Source organism: Hoplias malabaricus, chromosome 6 (genome assembly GCF_029633855.1).
Source record: "Hoplias malabaricus isolate fHopMal1 chromosome 6, fHopMal1.hap1, whole genome shotgun sequence".
NCBI classification, from domain to species: Eukaryota; Metazoa; Chordata; class Actinopteri; order Characiformes; family Erythrinidae; genus Hoplias; species Hoplias malabaricus.
The window spans coordinates 27,723,055-27,748,520 of record NC_089805.1 but is presented as its reverse complement, the minus strand read 5'-3'; the positions used below and the strand labels follow the sequence as shown (position 1 = coordinate 27,748,520).

The following is a 25,466-nucleotide window of genomic DNA, read 5'->3' as shown; positions in this document are numbered from 1 at the left end:
ATATGTCACTGACTGTAAACATAAGAAGCAGCCTAATCTTTACCTTTCTGGAAGTTGTTCAAAATTGAAAATAGCAGCTTTGTTCTAAAGGTCTTTACCTAAAGAGTCACTGTAAAACTGCAGTCTAGTCCAGAAACATTTGAACATGGACACATTTCATCATTTAGCCCTTGTACACCAATGGGTTTGTAACAGAAATCAAGATTGAAGTGTAGACCTTCAGCAATTTAAAGCAACGCTAAGTAGGATTTGGGATATTTGCAGGCTCCCCCTAATGTTGCAGAGTGTAATTTATTTATAAAACTCCTGAAATCAAGGAGTGTGAGGGGTGGTTTCCTACCAACTTCCAAAAGTTTCTGCAGTGCTGACCTCAGAGTAGCAACAGACAGAGGCTCTATTCCGGGGGGTAGTTCATTAAAATTTATTGAAGTCCAGTTAGAGAAAAATGTCCCAAGGTCTGGATCATAATATATACCTTGTATCATTAACAGTGCCATATCCTGCCTTATAATTATAGCACCATTTTATGTAATTAGAAACTGAATGTCAAATTACAATTTCAATTACATTTCAGTGTATTCCAACAATGAATTCAATTTATGAATTATTCTAAATAAAAATACTCTAAATAAATTGTCCTTTACTCATTTCAAGTAAAATTTACAAATAATAAAAATAATAAAGTCCCTAATAACTTGTAGTTGCAATTGACTTTACTGCTTTTCCATAACCAGCAATCTGATTGGCTCTCTATGCTGAAGGATGGGAATTCATGTTCAGCGGTATGAGAATTTTAACCAGTAATCGTTTCCTTCTTATTAATGTTTCTAGTTTTAACTCGCAACACTGTCATCCTAAAAGAGCTTTTATCAAGTGACTTTTTTCAAGTGATTTCTACTGGCCCCAGGACAGCTTTGTCTGGAGCCCTGCCCTGTGTATCAGTTGTTTGAGTCACAGCACTCATCATAATGCACAGATCTGATTGGCTGAGCAGCCTCACGTCATATGTAGAAACACATGCAATTAGTCTGAGTTTCCTGGAGTGCTAAAAATGAACCGTAATGACTAGAAGAATCACACCACTTAAAACAAACACTCTGTTCAAAATTAAACAGCTCTTAGTAGTAATTGTAATAATAGTTTATCAGTTACGGTCCTGGCCTGGATAGGGCAGCGTCTGGGTCCGGACCTGAACCGTGGTCCACCTATTTGTGACCCCTGCTCTATTCTCTCTATTACTGCTCAGTGGGGCATCACAATAATTTTTAAGCTATAAATGTGTGAAGTGTGTGAAATATCAGTATTTTGTTTTGCTTAAATGGATGTAACTTTGTACCTCAGAGGAAGCTTTAGAATCTGTTGCCTCTGAGGCAGATTTTGAAGTAGTATTTTCTTACATGTTATAACTGATACCTCAGAGAAAGCTGCAGAATACAGCTGCCTATGAGGCAGATTCTTAAGTACATTTTGCACACTTGATTTATGATTGCTGCCTTTGAAGAAGCTGCAGAATGACACACAATGCTTTGAGGCAGCAGAGCATTATTGTATGATATCCTGTAGCTCATTCAGAGGTAGCAATCATAACTCAAATGTGCATGAAATTACTTCTTCAAGCAGCAGAGGCAATGAGTTGAATTATCCTCCATTCAGGTAAAACAAAATACTGAGATTTTTGCAGCACGTCCAATAAATTATAAAGTGTACATTAGCAAAAAAATAAATAAATAAATAAAAAATATATTGCCATTTATTCTTCCAGAGACATTTCTGGCAGACAAAGTTATAGGGGAGTTTCCCGCCTTTGGAGAGGGACCTACCATTCTTGGAACTGGGGCAGGGGGATATTATAGTGTTGCCTTGAGTGTTTTGCCATGTCTTTTGCTAAGTAATACATTTGTTTAGGCTTAGTGTTTAATATGGGTTAATTTTATACTATTTTCGGTGAAGTCTTTCAGGTTAATCTGTACATTTGGAAAAGTGAGTTAGTTTAGTTGGATTAGTCTAGAGGAGGGGCAAGGCTTGATAAAGAGGAGGCCATTTTCCCCTAGGAGTTGGTAGGGGCTAGACATGCTGGTTAATTGGCTAGGTCCAGTGACATAGCTTGGTTTTTCTAACAGGCCTATTTCTTTTCTTTCGGTTGTGTTTATTTGCTAGTTTACTTATATGCACTGTAAACATTTGCATTTCTAGAACAAAATTTGAAAAAAAAAAAAAAAGTTAAAATAAATGCTGCACTAGATGTAGCTTCTTGAAAGTTTGTCATGGATGAACTTCCTGCTACTGCTGCCCACGGTCAACCTGTTACAGATCACTTTAAAACAAAAAAGCTGAACTTAATTGCAAATGCGCAAATTCAGACAGCAAGGACGTCTGATGGCTTAACCAAACTTTTTTTTGGGGCGTTTCTTCTATGCTATACTAGTTGTTGCACTGGGGTAAACACAGAGTTCAGTGGGGCACAGGCACAGCTGCCATAGGGACAGAATTGTGCATTTAGTAAAAAAAAAAAGCCAGTTTAGCATTAAGAGCATTTATTTTGTTCATGTGCACCTCTTGAAAAAATAAGAACAGATATAGTATGAACCTCAGTTTTTCACCATTCACCTAAAAATTTCTCCACATTCCTATGAAAAATATACACATAGGTTATACTAATATGTGAGAGATTTGTGTAATTAGGTAGCTTCTGCAGTCACTAATTTAATAAAACGTTGTACAGGACTGAATGATTCAGGACTAAATTACAGTCTAATAAATTATCATTATCATGAGACATTTGTTGGTGTTAACTGGTTTTATTATTATTTTCTGTTGGCAGGGAATGGCAGATGTGTGGATTTAGTGTTGTATTTTTGGTAGTTTTTACTGTTATAACTGGCTATATCCAAACTATATAGCTATGGGCTATTGTGTCCTTGACTGTTGTTAGCAGAGTGAATGTTAATGAATATCCAGTAAACCAAACTAAACTGCCTCTGACTGAAAGCGTTAGCTGCTCAAGCTTTTGGAAAGATTCTGAGGCATTATGTCTGTAATGAATTTGTGTGGCGTGGCCTGAACTTCTGTTCATCAATGCAGGATAAAACTGACTTTTTAACCATGATGATTTTAGTGGGGCACAGCAACATTTTTAAGGGGCACATCTAATAATTCCTCTGGACCTGCATATGCTAAGTGGAAGGCAAAAGTGGAGAGTCATATTTCAGCCTCTCTTAAAGTATTACAGGATTTTCCTCTTGGAAATAACTAAATATATAATACTGTTGAACAGATTTGAGTTCAATCGATTCAATCAATGTTCATGACGCTTATAGCTGTGTTTTGCTTTTTCAGCCTAATGATGCTCCTTCAATTGTACTGACACAGTTTGGATCAAATATTGTGAGTTGAGCAGCACCCAAAATGCAAATGCTCCCCTTGGAATGAACTTGAGATCTTTTCTGTCCTTGACTTGTCCTTAAGTATGAAAGGGGCAATTACAGTATAACCCCTCATACTGAGATTGACACAATTATATAGGCGTGACTCAGAGAAAGATCCTCTTCCTTGTTTCTATACGCAGTTCATTCTCTCAGCTCTACTGACCATACAAGAGCACTCTGTAACTCTACAATTACAGACTGTAGCCCATCTGATGCACTACATATTTTGTTTGCTATGATGAGGTGTGATTTGGGTGGTGGATCATTCTCAGTGCTGCAGTGACACTGATGTGATGGTGATGGTGGTGTGTTAGTGTGTCGTGCTGCTGAAGTGTTTAAACACGGTGTCCACTCCCTGTCCACTCTGTTACTCACACCTACTTTGTTGGTCTAAAGTCAGAGATGGTAGCTCTTCTGTTACTGTTTGTCGTCATGTGTTATTCATTGGGTGCATTCTAGGTAATTATTTTCAAACAGATGCTTCAAAACGTATGACATGATATATTCATTATTTACAATTAGAAATGAGATGTCAGTGGGTGGAGTGGCTTGCCTGGAGAGCATCAACTTGTTTGAGGCATGTTAATTATGAATAAAAAAGCAAATAACATTATCATTTTTATCAAGTCTTTTCCGTGTCTGAAGGGTAGGAAGTGTGAGGAATAATTATAAATAATTGTTAATTATAAATCCTACAGTGTCTGATTTGGTTGGTTTTGTCCTCCTGTCTTGTTTCATAATGACCTCAAAGACATACCTCTGGACTCGGATGGTGTTATTTGATGCTCTGTATCATTTTTGTGTCTTGTTTATTTGGCCTGGTTTTTACATTTATGGCACGAACTAAAGGCTTAGCTGTAGCAGCCACTGGATTTTAAGTAACAATTCTACATTCTGACAAAGATGTTTCCTCTTCAGGTGACATTCTGTGATAATTTACGGGATTGGATTGATGTGTTGTGAAGCAGTAAATCAAAGTGGAGAGTCCACGCGGAGCTTCCTCAGGGTTTTATCTCATCTGTGTCCACTGAAGTCATCAGGTGATTTGATGCATCACCTGAAAAGAAATCTGCAGCATTTGTCCCTTTTGTGAAATTTGACTGAGCCCCAGAGGGTTATGTTGATTTTGTTGCTCGCTGTTATTGGTGAGCTGCATAAAATGGCTTCTTATGTGGTTTTAATGTGAGCAAAGATAACAGAAAAGTAAAATTCTGTATCTTTTGCGAGTCAGTTATGCCTTTGGATATCATGGACAATGCATCATAGAAGTGCAAATAGATCATTTGTCTTGGAGTCAAAGTGCTCGCAGGGTTAGAAAAAGTCACATGTGCTTTCTGGTCTGAGTTCTATGGCCAGGCTTTACTCCGGAACACTGAAGATATGAAGATGTATTACAGTTTGCACAGCTGTATATTTCATAGAATACTTTCCCTGTTGAGGTTAATGGAAATGGTGTCAAGGTTAAAAGTGAGTCATAAAACCCAGTCTGTAAATGCGTCAAAAGAAATGGACGTTTGTCTCCATATGCAACTTGAGGATGTTGCCAAAGGGGTGATGAGTGTTATGGACGTGATAGTAATAGTAAACTTGTGAGGACTGCTATTTCACTGTTTTACCCATGTATGTAGAACATCCTAAATGTATACTCATGTTAAAATATTGTTACTTGGGTAAAATAATGACTCCAGTAATAGTAATTGTATCTTCCCCAAAACTAACCTGATCTGTTTAGGCATGAGAAAATTAGTGTAATACAGCACTGATGTTGGATGATTAGTTTTGAAGCACATACAATACTCCAACTCATCTCTACTGAATGGTGCAAATCTTTCCAGAGAATGCAGTTCACTGCTCCAAAACCCAATTCTTGGAGGATTTATAAATCTCTAGCCCACACTTGGTAAAAGGTCATGGTGACCACAGATTTATGTGCACCTGCTTCAGAATGTCTAGTTCCATTTTATGAATTTCTATGGAGATTACACGGACTGTGCACAACTTAGCATTATCATGCCTGTTTCAGCCTGTTGGATATGCAGTGTATGTGAGTAGAAATATAAAGTAGTGTCTGTACACCTCTAAGTAATTATGATACAGTTGCTTTGGATTTTAAGGTTTGTTCGGTCTAAAGCCTTTAGGAGTGAGAAAATTGATCTTTTTTTTTTTTTTTAAATACAGTAGTGAATGAACTGGATTATAAACCACATGATCGTGACTTTGTAAGTCAACTGATTTATTTAACCTGCGTCATCTTGGTTCTCTAATAAGTTTTAATCTGATGTGTGTATTGATCTAGAATTGATCACTGCCCCTCTTACAGCATAAACAAAACACTGGGACTGACCACTCAACTCAAATTCGTCCATGCTGTATGTTGTATTACTTTGTTATGGCCTGGCTTACATTGATACAGAGGAGAAGGGTTTAGTACAGGGTTAGGTGTCATAGTTGTAATCTCCAGGTCAGTAAAGGGAGCTCTCAAAACCTATTGTCCCCTTGACCAACATTCATACACTATGTGAAGAGGTCTAAATCTTACACTGCAGTAGAGACAACTCTTGTCGGTTGGAACAATGATTTTGGGGCTGGTAGGCAGATGTGCCAATTTGTCTATGTGTATAAGTCACAAACATATATATTTTTTATTTTGCATTTCACACACTTAACCTATGAAATAACAAATTAAATGCTACTTTGTATGAAATTTATAATTATTGAATGAACTGAACTCTACTGAACCCGTTATTTATGCATCAGTAATGGTGATTTAAACTTCAGAATCTGAACAGGTAACATCTACTAATATTTTATGAATTCTATCTTTATTTACCCAGTGGCTTAACCTTTCCAACTCTGGTCAGTACAATCATCATTTAAATCAGAAACACAACATTTAATGTTTAGTTATATAAATATTTAATTCATTATTTATATTTGTTTCTTTTTAATATTTGTTAACCATCACAATAACAATGGAACACATAAATCAAGTTGAAGAAATTTTTTTAAATGGTGTATTACTGAATAGTTTTGTTTTTACAAGATTGTAATTTTGAGTATAATTTATGAAGGTATTACTGTTCAATTCAGCCTGAAATCAGAATGGTCAGTTCTTCTCTGGTCTTCTTAAGCACAAACTTTGCAACATATTTTGATTTTGTATTACTGCACCAAGCACCAGTTGATTAGAGGTGGGGGGAGCTAATACATAACTAACTTAGAGACTGTCTCCGATACTGTGAATCATTGTTAATATGAAGGCAGCAGGTTGTAGTTGAAGTTGCTGCTAAAATGAAATACAAAATATTAAAGTATACTGGTAAGATTACGTTCATGTCATAGCATTTCGGTGTTCAGGAATGTTAGCTTGCTTGTAGCCCCTTATAATTCAGTGAATCCAATAATAATTTTGGGGGAAACGTACACAGGCCACACCAAATCGGATCTGGAACATTTCTGTTTACCACAGGGCATGATGGGGGCAAATTCTGGGAATCCAATTAATTTGTCTCAAGTTCCTGAAGTGGAATAAGGAATACTGAATACAACGCTGCCCGTAGCTTTAGAGATCTGCGATCAGTTTCTTCCCCTAAAAGGTTAATTAATTATTTGTGACACATTGCCAATGAGAATAGTGTAACTGCAATTTGACTCCTGCTTTTAGTCATAATTTCTTAATGATGTGTGCTTTTCCAGATCAGTGAATCTTAATTTCTTTTGTCTGTAGTGGAACCAGTATTTTAAACCTTGTCCTATAGGCATTACCCACTACAACAACCACACACTGCAGCAATAATCATCATTACTCTGAAGAACAGATGTTATTATTCTAGTAAGTAAGAAATAAGTGAGTTTGCATTTCAGAAGGAATAAGAATAATCCGCTCTAATACGGATAGCCCTTGTAATTTCATTCTTTAATTATGTCTGTACCTTTCAGTGTAACTGGCCATGTAAAGGAACAGGACATAATATTTTTGCTTTAAGATTAAAGATTTAAAATTATTGTAATGATTCTCTCACCGGGCGGCACGGTGGCGCAGCAGGTAGTGTCGCAGTCACACAGCTCCAGGGGCCTGGAGGTTGTGGGTTCGATTCCCGCTCCGGGTGACTGTCTGTGAGGAGTTGGTGTGTTCTCCCCGTGTCCGCGTGGGTTTCCTCCGGGTGCTCCGGTTTCCTCCCACAGTCCAAAAACACACGTTGCAGGTGGATTGGCGACTCGAAAGTGTCCGTGTGTGTGAGTGAGTGTGTTGCCCTGTGAAGGACTGGCGTCCCCTCCAGGGTGTGTTCCCGCCTTGCGCCCGATGATTCCAGGTAGGCTCTGGACCCCCCGCGACCCTAAATTGGATAAGCGGCTACAGATAATGAATGAATGAATGAATGATTCTCTCACCTGTATAGAGCCTCTGACATTGCTTTTCTGGGCTCAGGAGAGAGAGAGAAAGAGCGTTATAAATTCCAGGATTTATATCTAAAAACAGCTGATATCGTCCGTGTTATCAGTTAGTTTGTCCAGTCAGTTAATCTTTTTTATTCCCATTAGCCATTCATAAGCAGTTATTCAGAGGCTGATTCATGACCCATGGCATTAATTAGAATTGCACCAGTTGTTTGTCACCCTGCTGAACTGGACAATGTACAAAACTGATGGAGGGTCATGGGGACCCAAATATAATTTTAGGTTTGGAATATAAATGATGTCCGTAGGTGTGAGTGTGTGAGTGAATTTGTGTGTGTGTCTGTGCTGCCCTGTGAAGGACTGGCGCCCCCTTCAGGGTGTATTCCCGCCTTGCGCCCAGTGATTCTAGGTGGGCTTTGGACCCACCACAACCCTCAACTGGATAAGCGGTTACAGATAATGAATTAATGAATGAATTAATATAAATGATAAAAATGCTCTGCTTCCACAGGTAATCATTGCGTCATTCAGATATTTAAAGTAAAAGCTTCTATAGGTGTAAAGCCAGAGAGCGGGTCATAACATATAGTCTGACTGCTTTCTGTGCATGATTGCTTCTGTGCTCTCTTCCTCAACAACAGCACTGTCCATCCTGACCTGCAAAAACACCATCATTAGCTTTGGAGTCACCAGCATGTACTTCCTCAGCAAAAAAGCTTAACAAATCCAGACTGTGCTGAACAGAAGGTCTGAAGATCACCAGTGTGAAATGGTTGTGTATTGAGGTGAGCTGAGCTTGATATGTATGGTCTCTCAATTTAATGGGGCAGGACGACATATCAAACTTCACTTTTCCACTTGATGGATATGTGTGGGGCAATCTCTTCTACCAGACTCGGTGTGTGTGTAAACAACTGGACAAGATGTATAAAAGTATCATCTCAAGGATCTACTGAATACTATGTCTAGAGCTGTATTAGAAATTCTTAGTTTGTCCAGCATCTATTAAAAGAGAGTGTGAAGTTTGTTTAGCACTATTCTTCAATGTTTAATTCTTCCTACCTAATATAAAATGCTTAAAATCAAAGTCAGCACTGGGACCAGTGATACTGAACCAAAAAAAAAAATATATATATATATATATATATATATATATATATATATATAAACAACTACTAACTAAATGTGAATGAAAAATATCACTAATATACTTCAGTTGAAATAAACATCATTTATACACAGAGCTGTTACACTCTCTCTAGCTTATGAAAGTTGCTTAATTATGAAAGCAGGATGTTTTAGTACATTGTGCACACAGAACTGAAATTGAGGCTACGCACTGAGGATGTGTCTCAAAGCCCATTTCAGATCTGCTGGTACTCCATACAGATTTGCTGTCTGAATATTAAAATGGTCACAGAATACCCTTTGGAAGTGAATGTTAGGTTATGTTTTGTTTTGAAATGAAAAAGGATTTTGCAAGGAATGATCCTTTACACTGCAGTGTGCAACACATCCGGAAGAACTGCCAAGTGAAGATCTTTTAACTGTAACCTTACTGCTTCCCTGGTGAGAGGACAGCAAGATCCAATTAGCTTATAACCAGATAGTGGGGATAATGAACACCCAGGGCTTTCTAATCAGAACCGAGGCCTTTGTGACATCAATTCATCAAAGAATAGCTAAACAAACCGTTGTTTGGAAACCATCACAAACCCTGTTTATTTTGATGGTATAATGGCATTAATTAAGAGCATGAAAAATATAATTTGTTCCAGTTTGTTGTTGCTGTTGCAAAGCTCAGAGGAACTGCAAATATCTTTAGGCAAATATCTTTAGGGATGTAGCAGTTAATTTTCAACTTTATTTCTCATACTAATCCCCAGCTTTCTGTTAGGGATGGCTTAGCATGAAAAAAATTGTTTAATAAGTTGTTGGGAGAAACTATCATAATTGATACGGGATTAAAAGTACATATTATCCTTGGGAGATTTTAACCAAAGGCTAGCTGAATAGCCTTGAAACGCTTGACTAAATCTGTCATTTAAGTTGTGCCAAGATTACATACATGGAATTAGTTAAGTGGATAATTGACAGGATCAGTGGTGCTTTCAGAGTATGGAAATGCTGTAAATTGACTCTGTACTAAGTCATCCCTTTATTTGTTTTTTTTTATGATGTTTACGCACCTGTTAATGAGGTCATATCTTGTTATTCAGATGCCAGGTTAATAATAGGTTTGCTGGGGGCTTTCTACTTTATCTGATTACTGAGATCGAAGAGCTCCATCTATTTCTCATAACACTTTGTTTGGGCAAAAGATGCACTGCTGAGTTAACCTGTTTCTAACTTATGGATGGCATAGCTCAACATAATATGCTAGAATTATTGGCACCTTGTCCTTGAATTTAAGAAGAATTTCACTCGTATTTCTGCAGAGACCCTAGTCGCTTCTTACGCTCTGATAAATATCATTAGTGCTGATTATAGACCAATCATATCCTATTCTCCAGAGTCAATGAGGTGCTAAATTTCCTAATCTGAAATTATTAGCATGAATGCAATGTATAATTGCGGCAGTGGAGATCAAGAAAAAAATAAAAATAAAAACTACAGCTGAGAAAAGGCAGAAGTTCATAACAGACATCGTTTCCTGTTCTTTTCTTCCACACAAATCCTGTATCAGATGTGTATTTGAATGCAATGTTAAAGGGCTGCAACTGGTTTAGAATCACAGTGTTTGTGGAATGTTACTAGAGCACTTTTGTGTGGTTACTTTTGATGCCTGAGGTTTTCTTATGTCTTGCCCATCATCATGGAGCAAGCTTATTCCACAATGATTTCCCTGAAGGCTGAAATCATTCTCCTGGCAGCATTGCCGTGTCCTCCCCTTTTAATGGAAGCTTCCCATGCCGATGGTGGCTTTGTCAGAGGAAAGACATTGTGAGATCACGGACAATGAGATGGCTTAAATAGTATTCACTATTCGACTAAGTTGTTTTCTTCCAAGTTTTTAATCTACAGACTTTTACATTCAAAACAAAGCACTTTGAGATTATAAAATCTTCTTGCTGCAGCTGTGAAGCTGAATTGCTACAAGCTACACCAGAATTTCTTGAATGGTCTTGTGGCTCCTTTGTCTGTATATGAATGGGTTTAGAAATGAAATATTCACAGTCAAGGACAATTCATTTAATTAAGCAGGGCTAATGTAAACAGTGCGGATAAGCAGCAGTACTTAAAATGTGTACATTCTGACTTCACAGCTGACATTTTCTACACAGCTTATTAAAATCCAGAGATGATTAACCCACATTAACTTGTACATCTACAGATCTTATATACAGTTCAGAAGGAAAAGCACAGTGACATGGCTGTGACATTACACTACCTTTTAAGGAGTTTTTGACAGATTCAATACTATATGTCCAAAAGCTTCTTGACATCCCTTTAAATTTAGCCACTTTAAGGTGCACCCACTGTGAACACAGACATTCAGTTGTGCATATACAGCTTGTATAATCTCTGTAGAAAAGCATGAAATGAAGTTGAACACTCTGGAGCAGCTGCGCTAGGTCACCATGCCCTATGCCAAGAACCCACCGCAGGGTTATAACCCCTCACACAGGAACATTTTGCTGTAGAGCGGTAGAACTGCATTCCCTGGAGTGATAGTGTTTGTCCAGTACCCTTGGGGTGATTTGGAGTTATCTAATGTCATTCCCTGACTTACCTGACCAAGAATAAATTATTTTGAGAAAAATACAGGCTGTAACTGTAGGAAATGTGGACGTGCTACTTATGAATTTCAAAAACATCGGCTCAGCTTGTGCCCACAAACTTTGAAATTAAGTGTGTGCATAAATTAGAGATGATAACCCTAACTCTAAGCCCCATGTCAGTGCTGACACAACAAATCAAATGTACCATGGAACAAGCGTAATTTACACAACTCACATTTCATGTCCAATGTGAATTGCCTTGTCGAGTTTTTAAGGGTTTTAAGGATTTAATCATCTGACAGCAGCAAAATAATTATAGGCAGCACTGTTAGCTAAATGTCATGCTAATCTTAGAGCTTAACTCCAAGTCCACTTTCCCATCCATGTCCAAGTCCTCTTAAATTTCATGCTGTCTGACTACACGGATGTTCATGTTGACTGAGCCCTGTGATATCAGAGCATATGAGTTCACTGCCTACAGGCCAGTAAGGTCAGGGGAGCTCCTGGAAGCTGATCTGTCTGACAGGCTTTGAAGTGACAGCATCTGGCTGGAGTCCCCCACGCTGGTGTGAGAGCACCAATCTGAGAGTGTCTCCTCAGACACCTGAGTCCTGGGCCTGTGCCTTTGACTGGACGACTGCCTCTTAAAAGACAGCATCCGTGGCAGCTTGCCGGAGCTGGACGACCTGAGGAGGGACAGCACCCGCTGGTGGTACTTGGACTTTAGCATCTTGGCGGAGCGATGTAAGTCCCCTAAGAAACAGTAGCAGATGGGATTGAGGCTGGAGTTGGTGAGGCCCAGCCACTGGGCGAATGGCCGGGTCTGCAGGATCCAAGGTGAGGGATGCATCTCATGGTCAATCAAAATGTCAGCCACATAAAGGGGCAGCCAGGAGATGGCGAAGAGCAGGACCAGGGTGACCACCACTTTGGCAATCTTCTTGCGTGTCTTCAGGCATGAGGCATACACCACTTGGCTGTGTGGGTCGAAGCTGTCAAAGTGTTGGGATGCCCTCCATAGCTTGCGACCTGTGAGAAAACTGATGGTCAGGTTGAAAGCCACAGGGATGCAGTAGAGCGTGATGAAGAGGAGGACATTGTAGACTTGCTTCAGTCTCGCTTGCGGCCACAGCTCCCTGCAGATCGGCACGTTGATGTCAATCAAATGGATCTCATCCAGCTTGACCATGAATAGGAGTGGGGCACAAATGCTTGAGCTCAGCACCCAAACCACAATGATGGTTGCGTAGATCTTTCTCTGGGTGAAGTAAGATCGGGCATTGAGTGGGCTGTGCACGCTGTAGTACCTGTTGACGCTGATGACCGTCAGGCTGAGGACACTTGCTGAAACCGACACAGCCTGGATGAAAGGGACTGCCCGGCAAAGCAGGTCCCCATACACCCAGGCAGTGTAGATGGTGTGACCCAGGGTGATGGGCATACAGATGCAGACAACCATCAGGTCGCAAACGGCCAGGTTGATCAGTAAGCTGCGTGTGGCACTGACACTCTGGACCCTCCTGCTCTTCTGGCTGGTGAGCATCCGGATTGCCATGATATTCCCCATGAATCCCACAGCGAAAGACATGGAGTACATCACTGTAAGGGCGATAGTGGTGGGCTCCCTGATTGTCAACAGCAGCAGCCTCTCTAGTTCACCATTCTGCTGGAGGAACAATTCACCATCCGTGTCCTCGACTCTAGGAACTGATCCATTTGGTGACAGTAGCGAGTTGGAGATGTGAAATTCTGACAAATTCATGGTGAAGTTTTGAAAGCTAAGTGCTGTTGCTGATCAAAGAGTGAATCAAAGTCTCAGTTCTGCACATTCCCAAGAATTCAAGCTCATGACAAGCAGAGACAATGTAGCTGGTGCTTCAGATTTCAAGACATGGATATTTGTATCATGTCAGTCCACGCAGCTTATGCAGGCAATGATTTCATCTTCTGTCAGTCAAAAAAGTGTTGGATTTGATACTTGTATTTAGCCAGCTGCCCTAGAAGAAAACCAACATATTACAGTGCAGCTTTAACACTTGTGTACTAACGGTGTGTATAACTGCAGCAGAGATTGACTTTGAGAATATAGCATAAAAACTTCACAAGGCTGCATTTCATTCAATCTACAATCTCCGCAGACACTTGTTTGCAATGCAGTCATGATCAGTTATGGAACTTAAAGTAAACAGTGTACAGTTCTATCTCAAAAGATAAATACATAATAGAATACATACTCCGGAACAACCACTCTGGGGATGTGTGCTTTTTCCCCCAGTGAATATGCCACAGAATTTTGTAAAAGTGAGGATATTGAAAATATTGGGGATGATCAGAAACGCAGATACATACCCTGATGATTGTGCATAAGGTCTCCAGTGAGATGTTTATGGTCTGCCACATTTCCTTCCATGCAGCCTCCTGAGAGTGGACTTGGCCGTGTAGTCCTGAGTTCCTCCTCTACCTCCTCCTCCCACGGAATGGCAGAATGCTGTGAATTATGCAGCCCCTCTCTTTCTCTCTCTCTCTCTCTCTCTCTCTCTCTCTCTCTCACACTCTCTCTCTGGCTGTGTGCCTTGCGCTGAACGTGCTGCTGTTGCTCTCAGCAGCTATCTCGTCCGTGCTTCTCTCTGTGTAAGGAAGCTGCGCTAATATATATTAAATTGATAATTAATGACAAACTCTCTCTATATATAAATCTATATTGTTGATATAATTTTGCAAGTGACCCTTTATTTGTATTCTAATTAAAATCAGCTTGTTTTTTGAGCAAATAATTCCTTTTTTCTGTTCATCTTTCCAATATATAGTGTGTATATAATTAGCTTTTAAGGTGTTTGTGAGAAACTGAATTAGACAGAAAAGAATAAAATTGCTAATGAGATTATACAGCTGTTGGTGTCCTCAGCACCACTGGATATGTTTGGAATCATGTGGATTGTGAGAAACAGAACATACAGCAAACTTCTGAAACTTCAGCAAACTGAAAGCAGTTCCCCATAAAAAGGAAGGAAAAATACTGGCCACACTATATATATATATATATATATATATATATATATATATATATATATATATATATATATATATATATATATATATATATATATATATATATATATAATATAAACATTTGTCTATTAGATATGTTATTAGGTTTCTGTTATCATGTCATTTCTTGGCAACAGCACAGAACTGTATATTACATTGGAACATCTTTAAATTAGTTGTTTTAATGATCATGTTATAATTTTCTTAGCGGTTCAACAGGTTCTTGGTGTAGTGCACTACTTTGGCGTTTGGACAGGTGTTGACTGAATGCGTTCTGTTTGAAAGCCCTGGGTGAACGTCCTGCATCCTTCAGCGCTGTGTTTGCTCCATCTGTTCCAGAGCTCCTAACTATCAGGCTGTCAGCTTGGCTCTTCTGATTGTAATGTCATATGGACGTATTCCCAGAAATTACACCATTTTACACTGTATCAGAATGTGCAGGCCCCCAGTATGAAGTGGTCATCTTTAATCGATCAAGAAGCATTTTCTTGCACAGGTGCCTCATGTTTATGTAGGTGCTATTATTAGCATTTTTAATCATGATTTCTACTTTTCTTCCTCCATCTTGGTGCTTGGCGAGAGTGTTAATCCCCTAATGTTCTTGTGAAAATGTTTTCCCAGCAGTCATTTAGCACTGACTCTAATGTGTTAATTGCACTGGACAGATCAGGAAAGGAGTCTGAGGCAATTATTGTTCTCAAAGTCAATCAGAGTACTCCCAACAGACGGGCGTCTTAGCATTCAAACTTTCAGCGTTTATTCAGGTTGTTTTTGTTTGGATGCAGCAATCAGATAAGCCAAGTCAACAGGCGAAGAAGATAATCATTGTCATTTATTGCTAAAATTATCAACAGAATATGCAAGACACACAGTAATCCAGAGTAAACAAACAAAGGCTTACTTCAGCTTATGCTTCCCAGAGGGCTGTGCCGAAAGGAGCTTGATTTATAAAGCTCCTACACTTCCCGGCTTTAGTAAAAATGTTTCTTGGTTAGCTCCAGAGAGGAGATGTTGACATCGTTGACCACCTGAACTTTAGTGATGGTCTTCAGGTCTTCCACGCGGTGTTTATACTGCATGATCTTCGTGTCATCAATGTAAACATGGAAGTTGTCATTGTCTGAATAGATTTCAATCTGTTGGGAGAGGGAAAAATCTGTGTATAAGACTTATGTAAAGCATTTAATTATATTGCTGTCAGAACAAAGCTTAAAATGATCAAATAATGTAAATGTTTGATTGTAGTTTTGTAGATGGTATTTTGGATAAAGATACACCAACTGAAAATCTGGAAATATAGGGTTTTTTTTCCAACAGCAATTATATATTTTACTCTTATATGTGCCTACACTTATATAAATAATCATTATATAATGTTTAGTTGATGACGATTAGTTGTGGATCACAGAGACCACTCCAGTTCATCCCAGTATTATTGACTGCTGCTCAATCACTGCAGACAGCAGAGTTCCGCTGCTCCACAATACAGCCAAACACTCGTGGACATCTCAGCATTGAGCATAGCGAATGTGTAGCTGCTCCAGAATGTCCATTATGTGTGAAGACTATACAAACAGTGCTGTGTTTCTTAAACTTATTTGCATCAAGTGTAATATTTGTAAAGATGTGTCAGGGTATAATGACTGTGGTGATTTAGTTTCACCTGAAAAGGCTCATCGGTGCCAAAGGGGAAGTTGGTGCATCTCTCTTCTTGCCCCCAGCGATTCGCCATGAAGGAGTTACAGACGATGTCTGACTCTGTGAAGCGGGGGTTGAAATGGAAGGCTATTTTGTCGTCCCGGTCACAGAGGAAATTGATCTCGAACCTCGGCAAGGCAGAAAGGCACATTAGGGATGCTGTAGCAATCAATTAGAGGAGTCACAGGCAATGGAGTCTGGAGCAATCTGCCTGAGAAACTCAGTTACTCCAAATGTAACAGAAAAATGGCCTGTCGGCTGTGTTTGGCTGGTCTCCTGCTCTTTACCTTCCCAACTCTTTCTTTCCAACTCACTGAGAATCCAGCATGGAAAAGGTTTCAGGCAATAATCTTGGGATGTTTCCCCGACTGCCTCGGCTGCTCTCTGCCCTGTCTAAGAGGATCTATAATTGATGAACTGCGTCAGGATCAAGCCCATGGGATAGACATTCTTCCAATGCTAAATGAATTGTCACATGCATGCTTGTCACATTAGCGTTCAGAGCGGTGCTTTATAGTCCTGATTCTTCATGTTATTGTTTGTATTGGGGGCATTTCTTACAGCTACCCTGATAAATGAGGTCTTTCTCTCACTGGGCAGGATAAATTATTAACTTCTCAGAGTAACTACTCCTGTTCCTAAGTGGACTAAGTGTTTTAGGGAAAAGGAATTTTATATATATATATATTAAAAAAAGAATATAAATAAGCTTTAGCCAGAATTGTGGGCTGTCTGTTTGAAATATCGCTATGGTTCAATCTTAAGTTGGCTCCATTACATTTACAAACTGGACCTCCATCATTGTGTATTCCGTTTCTAGCTTTGAGGTCAGACTCTATTCCACTTAAATTCCCCTCCGGCACTGGTGATTTTCCTATTCCAGAATAAGGAGGTTGAAGGGTGGAAGAAGGACCCGTTTGATGTACACTGTAGATTTATGGAAAACTTCTCATACATACGGATGACCTTGAAGGCTTTGGGGTAGAATTAAATTGTCAATTGATCTGTGGTTCGCTGTGTACACTGAAAGAAAGTGGAAGTGGTCACTTTCATCTAAAGTGATGCACACTGGTCAGAGAAATTACATTCAGTCCGCATGGCAGCCCTGGAAAATAAATGGCGCTCAACTCAAGTGTGCATTTTCTAAATCATATTCTGCCCTATTGGCATTCAGTAATTTCTCCGTAGACCTGTGGTCAGGGCCGGAGATGTTTATAGATGCCTTCACCAAAATCCCCATGGTGAGGACCTTTGCCCTGGACTTACTTGTTGGCCTCTGAAGGTGTCTCTCCTTTCAGGATCACACTCCATCCAGGACACAGTCCATCAGGACAGGAGGCCTCAAACTGCAAGGGTCAATCAACATTTCATCTAAACATCTTCCTTAAAAGGAGTTCCCAGCAGTGTTAATAAAGCGATGTGGAAAAAACAAGCTGGTGAAGACATTTTCTTTTTAAAAGACTGAAAACAAGCCCCAGCCCTTAGACAGTCATTTGAATATATTATACTGAAATATGTAAATGTAACTGAAGCCTTCGTTATCTTCTAATATGATTCATGTAATGTAATATTATTAGTTCTGGTCAGTGGACTATGATTAGATGAATATCATGAAATCAATGTGTGGTTCACTGAGACGGTATATGCTTCCATTCTGAGCATTAATCAAATGTGCTCCATTAGCACATTTATAGTCAAAAGGACAGATGACAGGATTCATTATATGATATGTTCTCCTGTATATAGACTTCAATAGGAGGGCCATGATATTTGAATCCTCAAAGGCCCCAAGGATCCAAAGGTAACCAAATCGATTCATGTTTGAGCACAGAAAACATGGTATTCATGGAAAACCCTTTGTGCTGGAAATTGTTCTTTGAAATCAATTGCCCTTTCATATGAAGGTATAGGCTTCATCTTGCATAAAAAAGACCTTGCGGACAAGGGGCGTGACTATCAAAGCACATCTGTCACACACAGGAACACTGGTCAGTTAAAGACACAGTGCCATGAAAGCAAAAGGTTTATGTGGAATGAATAATCAATCAGAGATCGAGAGCTCAGAAATGGAAAGTGAAGGGGCCTTGAAATATAAGACAGGTTTATACACACCTGCAGAAGAGGACTGTTTAGTTCAAGGCTACAGAACTTGGCCTATGAGGATATTTTATTTTTAATATTTAATCCCTCAGCTCAGAAAGAGAACAAGCACTTCAGCTGGTAGCAGAATGGATTCCACGCTCAAGTAAACCCACTTAACTAATTAACCATCCATCCATTATCTGTAACCGCTTATCCAATTTAGGGTCGCGGGGGGGTCCAGAGCCTACCTGGAATCATCGGGCGCAAGGCGGGAATACACCCTGGAGGGGACGCCAGTCCTTCACAGGGCAACTAATTAACCTTCCTCTCTAATGTGATTAAGTGTGAGTTACTCTGGAAAGAGTGCAAGTTGTTGCTGTCCAAAAAAGTTCAAAGTATAATGCAAATTAATATGAAGAAATTGGATTTCAAATAATTTTAGTATGTGTGTGGGTTGTTACAAGTTTATAGTGTGTGTTTTTAACACTTAATTACATGGTTATTAGAGACACTTAATAAAAAATGGAACTGGTCATTTTTCATCAGAATAGATACCACCTACATAAGCCTTCCATGACAACTGACATAAACCTACATTATTCAAACACACAATAGTTGTCATAACACTTTAGAGTGAGATATTATAAATGTTAACTTTGGTTTAGGTCTGTTGTCATAAAAACCTTATGTAGGGGTCACGCAGCCTTATGAACGATGAATTACAGTAAAACCTTACTGAACCTTTACATACATTGTTCCATTTTTCCATTTTGTAAATGAGAGGTGTGAGTTTAAGAAACATGTTTTTGCAGTAAAGAACCTCCTAATGATTTACTGGTTCTCTGACAAATTTCAGCATGCAGTGCAGACTGTTGTGTTAGATAAAAACCAACTGATGGTCAATTGAGTTACAATTCTGTACCATTCCTTTCAGAATGATGGAATGGGCCTCACTAGTTGGAAAATGACATTGATCCTGACGGTGGAAAGCTTTATTTTAACTACCTGTTTCAAGGCCCATTAAATAAAACTGCCGCGGTGGTACCACGTTTGCGGTGATCTCAGGTATTCTGCAGGTAATGACGGGACGTCGCAGAAATGGAGAGTGCTGTGGCATTCTGATTGCTTTCGGCACGGCAGGATGGAGCATAATTAAACATTCATCAGCCCAACGTTCAGGGAGGGAGAGAGCGAGAGACAGAGAGAGAGAGTGAGTGATATAGAGTGATACCACAAGAAATAGGTAGAGTGACAGAGAGAAATTGAGATGGGTAACATGAGAGAGACAGATAGAGAGATAAACAGATACTGCAAGAGAGAAATAAAGGGATAGTACAAGAGAGGAAGATAAATAGATACTTAGAGAGAAAGAGAGAGTGAGATGGATGGATGGCATGAGAGACAGGGAGACAGAAAGATTCTGCAAGAGAGAAATAGAGAAAGAGTGAGATAAAAGATAGTAGTAGAAACAGAGATAGAGATTGAGCCAAGCCAAGTTCAATGTAAAACTGCCACACTCAAGCTCCACTTGTCGTCACTTCATGAGCTCATCATGTGGAGGACCATCATTTGTGTAATGCATCTATTACTTCAGCATGTCTGTACTGTGCTGATTATCATCCACTAGAGCTGATCTGCAGGCTGTAATGACAGACACACAAGCACAGCGCTGTGTTAGAAGCAGGACAGTATAAGGCCGGCCCCTCGGTGTAGAGCAGGTAATTGAACTACGAACGACCGCCATAGAATGAGCCGATTTGCTTTGATTGCGTCTGCAGCGGAGAGGCAGTTTCTTACCCGTAATGTCATCTCGTCTGCGGCGTCTCTGGGCACTGGGGATCGATCAGCCATTCACTGGGGGCTCTTTTGGAGCAGGAGTGGTCATTTAAAGAGATCCGGGCACCACGTGAGCTGCAGGCTTTGCTGGGGGATCATGGGGTGTACTGGGCGATCTATTGTCTGCTCCAAAATACTCCAAAACATCCACATCTACACACACCCTCGCAGTCCTGGCATGCCTCCTGTTTACTCCTGGGCTCTCTGTCATGTTATTTTCCTCCCTCTTTCCCTCCCTCCCTACCTCTATTTCTCTCTCTCTCTCTCTCTCTCTCTCTCTCTCTCTCTCTCTCACTGAATACACACATATGCAGACACACAAACACAGTAAAACAAGCATGCTAGTGTACATCTGATCTTTCTCGGCATGGTGTGTAATGTACAGGCATTAGTCAAAATCAGTCACGCTGCTACACAACTGGAGGTGATTCATTTCCCTGTGTTCATTTTATTATCCTCATTTTGTTATCATGTCTTTTTTTCATACTAATGACATTTATGATCAGATATTGGATTAAGGTCGTGTGCATTCATCACGGCTCAGGAAATGGAGTGGAGCATAGCGGCTAATGAGCCATGGCTGTCCCTCCAGACCATGATGAAGAGTGATGAAGCTGAGACGGCTTGTTTTTATTTTTGTTCTCAGGTAACACGTTGCGTGTGTTATTACTCTCAGAAAATAATGCAATTTTGATCACTGCCTTTCAGCTCCTCCCAGACACAGCAAGAAAGAAAATGACAGACAGAAAGAGGGAGGGAGAAGAGTGAATGCGCTTGTAGGTAGCAACAGCTAGCATCAAGATAGAGAAAGAGAAAGACTGATAGAGAGAAGCTCAGTGGTGTGAGAGTGAGTGACTAAGTGAAAGGTGAAAGTGCTTATTAAAAGCAACAGCCAGCATCAGTAGCATGAAAGTGAAAAGAAGGATTGGGAGAGAGAAATAAATGTCAGTAGCAGAGAGAGAGAGTGAGAGTGAGAGAGCTTAATAAAAGCAACAGCCAGCATCTGTAAAGTGAGAATAAAAGGATGGATTGGGAGAAACAAAGAGTAAGTGATAGAGGAGAAAAAAATATATAGCGAGAGAGCGAAAAAGAATAGTGGAAGTGTTAGAGTGAGAGACACAGAAAAATAGAGAGAGACAGACAGGGAGAGAGAAGTGAAAGTGCTTATTAAATGTAACAGCCAGCATCAGTAGCATGAGAGAAAGTGTGGATGAGGAGAGAGGGAAAGAGAGATGGAGGAGGAAAGAGAGATAGAGAAAGAGTGTGATGCACAGTGGTGGGCCACATGCTGTTTCGTAGCAGGCTGTCAGGCTCTGATCCCGAGGATTAGACGATACATGTGCATGTCTGTTTGACTTTTCACAGCTCATCACATTCGCCTGCCCTTTGGAATTTCCTGCCTGTGTTTAGACACAAAGGCTGTCCTGAGCTCATTAGAGCCCAGGCCAGCGTCTGCTTACAGCGGCAAAATACCCCACATTTCTCCACCACAAGAGCAGCACACACCTCTGGCAGATTAAGTCATGCTTCCCATAAACCAAAAACATAGCAAGTAATATTCATGAAAGTGACTAATATTTTAATTGTTTTTTCTATAAAGTGCAGCTCACGAGAGGAAGCGTTTACTCCATAGAACAGGTCCCACAAATGGTTTAGTATAAAATAGGTTTAGAAGGTGCTATTATGTGGTTAAAAAAATCACTAAGAAAAACAACTGATTGCACCTTTAAAGATACCTGCTTTAAAGATACCATTAATAAAACCCACCTGTTTTGTATTTGTGTAGGTGGGAGAGGCAGGATATAAATCAGTGGGAAAAGGAAACTTATCTGTGGACCACCTTTACTGAGGGTTAAGAATGTGCATTGTGTTTGAGCATTCTCATCTGTGTGTGTGTGTGTGTGTGTTGTCCAGTCTCTTATCGGTGCTCCTGGCTGTGACATGGCTGGCAGCTTCACCCACACTCAAAAGAACCTGGGGGCTTTCTGCTTTTTTGCTTCTCTCTCTCTCTCTCTCTCTCTCTCTCTCTCTCTCTCTCTCTCTCTCTCTCTTTCTCTCTCTCTCTCTCTCTCTCTCTCTCTCTCCCCCCCACCTTTTGCACCACCTCACCTATTTTAATGAGATATTAAAGGTAGGGTCAGCTGTTATATTCTCATCACATTCTGTTGTGATGGGCTTCACTGACAGCAGGGGCTTACTCAGGTGTGATTTTGCCTCAGCGTCACTCAGCTGGAGACATTGCAGCTGCATGCAAATATCAACAGAACAACAGGGACAAAAGAGCTCCGCTCTTGACCGCTACTGACCGTCTCCACTGCACTGCTGGAATGTCTGGAGACAAGCACCTCGGGATTGTTTCAGAGACTCATTCATACACAGCAGTAAAAAAAAACAAGAAATTTAATGATAATCAACAATATCAAGAATGATATATTATTCAAGCACATGCATTATAAATTACATAAAACATACATTAGCATATCTGATAGAAACGATGCTAATCTTCCTCATGTGGGTCTTGGCATGAGTCCAGAGCTGCCACAACTCATAAACTGTCAGCAAATGGCCCCTGGACACACCACAGCAAAGGAGAGCTCACCAGAACCACAGTAAACAGCAACATGCCCCATGGCATCAGTATTTAGTGCAGCTGTCTGATACTAATGAATATGAAAATCACATTCCCTTTAATAATAACACATTACTGTTCCATGCATTATCAATGATATTGTAAACAGTTATATTCAAATGTCTGCCTTGCCTCTAGCTTCAGTGTAAGTTTGTACATGTTGGTATCATATGTAATTAATGATATTATGCTGATATCTTAGACTCGAGATGTTTGTTTCAGGCTGTGGACATGCAAATTATTTCCCATCATGTCCTATTCCCACAGTAGAGAATGTAATACACACATTAGTGCATTAATGTGTCGGTGTCATGTTTTTGTAAAGGGAGAAACGCAACCCTGAGCCTAACCTTAACACTAGGACATTTCCGAAAACAGGACACTGACACTTTGGTCCAAGTTGGCACACGTGTATGTGCCAGAATATTTTTGTCATATGTTGCTGTTGTTTCTATCGCTTAGTGTAGTGTGAATTGTGTTTAGAATATTTAGATTTGATGTGTGAGGACAATATATTGGAGGATGTTTATATAATTCATCCTCTTCATATGTTACTCCTGTAGTAGTCACCTATGTTTTGTCTGTGGTGTGTAATTAAGCACTCTGTCCAACAACCATTATTCATTCATTATCTGAAACCGCTTATCCAGTTCAGGGTCGCGATGAGTCCAGAGCCTACCTGGAATCATTGGGCACAAGGCGGGAATACACCCTGGAGGGGGCGCCAGTCCTTCACAGGCAACACACACCCTCACACCTACGGACCTTTTTGAGTCACCAATCCACCTACCAACGTGTGTTTTTGGACCGTGGGAGGAAACCGGAGCACCCGGAGGAAACCCACACGGACACAGGGAGAACACACCAAACTCCTCACAGACAGTCACCGGGAGCGGGACTTTACCCCACAACCTCCAGGTCCCTGGAGCTGTGTGACTGCGACACTACCTGCTGCGCCACCATGCCACCCCAAACAAACATTAAATATAGATAATTCAAGAGGTTTTTTAGACAACACAAAGTTAGATGTTAAAATGAAGGACTGACCACCCCGCACCACTGAAGATTTCTTTGATTGTGAGAAACAGAACATGTAACCAGTTTTTAAGCCTGAACTTTGGTGGTTTCTCAAAACATCCCTGCAGTTTCCTTTAAAAATTCAAAGCAATTTTTCTTAAAAGAATGGAACTGATAATAATGGCAGCGTGTGGTTAAGTTAAATAATTTAATTAACAACCCTTTTCTGTGAAAGCAGCATGCAGAATGTTGCTTTCTGACTTCTACACAGTACTGTACATTATGCAAACTGACAGGGTTTCCATTCAACCCAGTGCCATTGAATTTACATAGCTTATTTGGCACAAATTGCCCAGAGATTATTTACAGGAAAGTCCAGACCCCTATTGAACAAACTTGATCCCAAAGCAGCAGAAATACTCCATTAACATACAGAGTGGTCAGAACTCTGAACATAACTCTAAACACTGTATTAAATTTGTGTTGTGTTTGGCAACTATTTGTGCACTACAGTGTGTTAGTGTCTGGTTTAAACGTGTATAATCTTTGTATTCTCTTTGGCAATGTGTACTTCACTTTTTCCTTGGTTAGGATAATAACCTTCTTAGATTTTGATCAAAGAGCTTGTGGCTGAAACACTAAGAGGAAGCTAGCTCCTTCCTCACTGCACAAGATAGCATAGTAATACAATGTTATGCAGCACGGAATTCACATTTTTTAACAATTAGGGTGGTGCAATGGCGCTGCAGGAAGGGGTGTTGCTGCCACATATCTCCAGGGTCTTGGGGGTCCTAGTTTTAACCTTCACCTTTGGTCACTGCTTCTGAGTTTCCTCTGGTTTATCTGGTTTCCTCCCACAATCCAAAACCACATGCTGGTAGGTGGATTCCACACAGATCTGAGTGTGTGACACTCTGTGGTAGACTGGCACTCTGTCCAGTGTTCTTGCCTTGACTGTTCTGGAAGAAGTGGCTATAGAAGATGGTGGAAAGTATTCATATTACCTGAGCAAATATCTGGTGGGATTACCTAGTCTGTCCACATGCTGATTTTGCTTCAGCCTGTCAATGTCTTATAAAACATTTCTAATCACATTTTGATTTTGTTTTTAACAATACAGCTAGTTAAGTCTAGAGCACTGTTGCTGTGTGTAAAAGATTTCAGCTTAAAAATAACATTTCCAAAAAGTTTAAGCTCAACACAAACAGGGGGAATAACAAAGTCAGGCTTTAGACTTGGTATTGTAATTTTATAGACAACTGGCTCTTCAGTCTTGAGCGCTGTTCTGTAAACACTCAGAATGACTGTCCTCAGTCAATTGTCTTAAGTTACCTTAAGTTCATTTATTAGGACATCATTCACAACTAAATTAAATGAAGACAACCGAAAGTTCTGCCCTGTGATGGACCGGCGCCCCATCCAGGGTGGGTTTCTGCCTTGCGCACAGTGAGTCTGGGCAGGCTACAGACCCACACTGAACCTGAAGTGGGTAAACAGTTACAGATAATGAATAAATGAATGAATGAATGACACTAAAGTCCTTTATCACAATACATTTAAGGAATCTGTGTGTGTCCTGTGTGTTTTGTGGAAAACAGGCAGACAAATTTT

General features: G+C 40.1%; 2 protein-coding genes across 2 annotated transcripts; both read right to left on the bottom strand.

The window, feature by feature from the left end:
* Positions 1-10,957: 10,957 nt before the first annotated feature.
* LOC136700493 (QRFP-like peptide receptor) lies at positions 10,958-14,011 on the bottom strand. The gene is made up of 2 exons (XM_066675875.1): positions 13,895-14,011; positions 10,958-13,542 (listed from the first exon to the last, which is right to left on the bottom strand). The coding sequence occupies exon 2, from the start codon at positions 13,305-13,307 to the stop codon at positions 12,021-12,023; it is 1,287 nt and encodes a 428-aa protein (XP_066531972.1). The 5' UTR covers positions 13,308-13,542; positions 13,895-14,011; the 3' UTR covers positions 10,958-12,020.
* Positions 14,012-15,510: 1,499 nt separating this feature from the next.
* grifin (galectin-related inter-fiber protein) lies at positions 15,511-20,327 on the bottom strand. The gene is made up of 4 exons (XM_066673513.1): positions 20,171-20,327; positions 17,558-17,637; positions 16,257-16,419; positions 15,511-15,729 (listed from the first exon to the last, which is right to left on the bottom strand). The coding sequence occupies exons 1-4, from the start codon at positions 20,222-20,224 to the stop codon at positions 15,565-15,567; spliced, it is 462 nt and encodes a 153-aa protein (XP_066529610.1). The 5' UTR covers positions 20,225-20,327; the 3' UTR covers positions 15,511-15,564.
* Positions 20,328-25,466: the final 5,139 nt, after the last annotated feature.